The following is a 2,500-nucleotide window of genomic DNA, read 5'->3' as shown; positions in this document are numbered from 1 at the left end:
CGGAAAGTCAATATCAACCAGTCCTGCAACTTACCGAGACACGTCTTACTGAGGGAGACCGAGTACATGACATATACTGCCTTGGTAGGCTGTCGACACTCACGTCATCGCAGTTTGACAGTTTTTCTCATTTTTTGTGCTTGTCTCTGTTGCTTTTAGCATGGTGTGCGATTTACGTGTGTGTGTGTGTGTGTGTGTGTGTGTGTGTGTGTGTGTGTGTGTGTGTGTGTGTGTCTGTGTGTGTGTCTGTGTCTGTGTCTGTGTGTGTGTGTGTGTGTGTGTGTGTGTGTGTGTGTGTGTGTGTGTGTGTGTGTGTGTGTGTGTGTGTGTGTGTGTCTGTGTGTGTGTCTGTGTCTGTGTGTGTGTCTGTGTGTGTGTGTGTGTGTGTGCGTGCGTGCGTGCGTGCGTGCGTGCGTGTGTGTGTCTGTGTGTGTGTGTCTGTGTGTGTGTGTCTGTGTGTGTGTGTGTCTGTGTCTGTGTGTGTGTGTGTGTGTGTGTTTGTGCGTGCGTGCGTGCGTGTGTGTGTCCCAAAATGCCATGTGTGTGGGAGTGTTTGTTTGTTTGTGTCTTTTTCTACTCTTCTTCTTCGGGCAAGCAAGAAGGCTTGGATACGAGGCTCGTAGCACGCTGATGCACAATCCGCACACCTCTCCTTGGCTACTTTCACGCTCCGATGCCTTCAGGATAGTGCTTTGTTTTCTACCCATTTCCGGGTCACGTGCAACAAGAAAACGATCCAGAAAGCGCTTTGTCGTTCAACAGCAAGCTATTTCAAGATGGTAAATGGTAAATGTTTGGACAAAGAACCTAACACACTTGCCGTTAGCTTTCTCGAAATGTCACCTACAAGGTGCGAAACTGCTGTGGTGAACAAGAACTCGATTCACATTTCTCTTTATACTAGGAATAAAGACTGTATGTCATAGAACGTGGTACACCCTAAGATGTTCGCTTGCTCTGCTTCGACTTGAAATAGTGGCACGTGTTTTTTCAGGTGGGTGTGTCTGCGCGTGCGCGGTGAATCATGAGCGGGCACCTTTAATTAAATTAACGTATTTGTCTTGACTGGAGTCACAATTGACTTCATTAATTGTCTTTTGAAATGACAACATTGGCAATGTACATTGTGGGTATACAATGGCACACTAGCAGAGGATATCCTGTCATTGTCCTTTCATCCTGTCATTTTCCTATCATCCTGTCATTTTCCGTGTTGCCCAGACAAGACCAGGTAGTCTCAGTGTGAAACCATGTGTCAGTCATTATATATACATCACAAAGCCAGTGTTGTACATGTATTCTAATGCATACTACTGTATGTGTTTTACCGGATAAAACTGTGCTGTATTCCAAATCACTGTTGCAACATTAGTCATGGAGAGAATTGTACACACTAGATGATGGTGTGTTGTGAGATCCCCCCTCCCCCTGAGGTAACACGCACCTACACAACACGTGTTATGATGGTGTTAATGTCACTCAGATAATAGAATATTTTTGTCGCCCCGATAGACTGACAATACTGTAATATAGTATTTACAGTACGGATCGAGTCACTTGAGTTTGCTTTGTCTGCTTGTAAGTGGTAATAGAAATTTCCTTGTTGAATCATCATCAGCATTGTCTTGGTTATCTTTTCAATGAGATTACACTGCAATGAGTTAGTAAAGCTTACACACTTTACACAATTGCAGTGGTGTGTGACAAGTGTTCAGAGGTCAATACAAGTAGGATGTTTTCAGGAAGGAGTTCACCTGTGACAATGGCAACATGAGGTGTTATGCAGGAAGTTGGAAAAGGAATTATTTGGCTATGGGATGTGTTTGAGACCGCATTTCTGTACTTGATCTTTGGAAATGTGAATTACCTCAACGTGTTTTAACCCTAGTTCACAACATTTGCAGGACAGCAATCTGGTCTGGTTCAGCAATTTACAGCCAGATTGCAGCTAGACAGTAGTTCACACTATAGTGTACCCACCCCGGATGTGAGGGTGTGTGAGGAGGAGTATATAAGAGCAAGCTCACCAGCTCACTTCATCAGTATCGAGGATATCGGTCATCATCATGTTTTCATTTTTTGTGACAGTTCTTGTGCTCATTCAAGTCATTGCTACTTGTGGTGGTCAAAGTGTGTCAGATGAGAGAAATCAGCAAGTTAGGATGATTCATCGAGTAGTAATTAAAATATATAATTCTGATTTTGTTTACTGAGTAGACATGTGTGCCTGCTGGTGCTCCAGGAGTACCTGGATCACCTGGGTTGCACGGATTACCTGGACGAGATGGAATAAAGGGAGAGAGAGGATTAGTTGGAGATGTCGGCAGTAAAGGTAATGCTGGGAAGATAGGTCCACAAGGTCCACGAGGGATAAAAGGAGAAAAAGGAGAAACCACAACACTCAACTGGAAACAGTGTGTGTGGAATAGTGAGGATGGGAAGGACAGCGGTCTGATTCAGGTTATTCCAACTCAATTTGTGATTACAATTATCAACGTGT

The 2,500-nt window shown here is 44.0% G+C and overlaps 1 protein-coding gene across 1 annotated transcript in view; it reads left to right on the top strand.

Annotated features, from left to right (window-relative positions):
• The first annotated feature begins 338 nt into the window (after positions 1–338).
• Positions 339–2,500, top strand: part of LOC134182728 (collagen triple helix repeat-containing protein 1-like) — a 2,742-nt gene continuing 580 nt past the window's right edge. Inside the window, exons 1-2 of the mRNA XM_062650163.1 lie at positions 339–2,156; positions 2,218–2,460. Of these exons, the coding sequence (XP_062506147.1) occupies positions 2,067–2,156; positions 2,218–2,460 (333 nt within the window). The 5' untranslated portion in view covers positions 339–2,066. The remainder of the gene's footprint in view (positions 2,157–2,217; positions 2,461–2,500) is intronic.

This window comes from Corticium candelabrum, chromosome 1, assembly GCF_963422355.1.
Source record: "Corticium candelabrum chromosome 1, ooCorCand1.1, whole genome shotgun sequence".
Taxonomy (NCBI): Eukaryota; Metazoa; Porifera; class Homoscleromorpha; order Homosclerophorida; family Plakinidae; genus Corticium; species Corticium candelabrum.
Note: the sequence above shows the minus strand (reverse complement) of the source record. Positions and strands in the feature narration are given on the sequence as shown.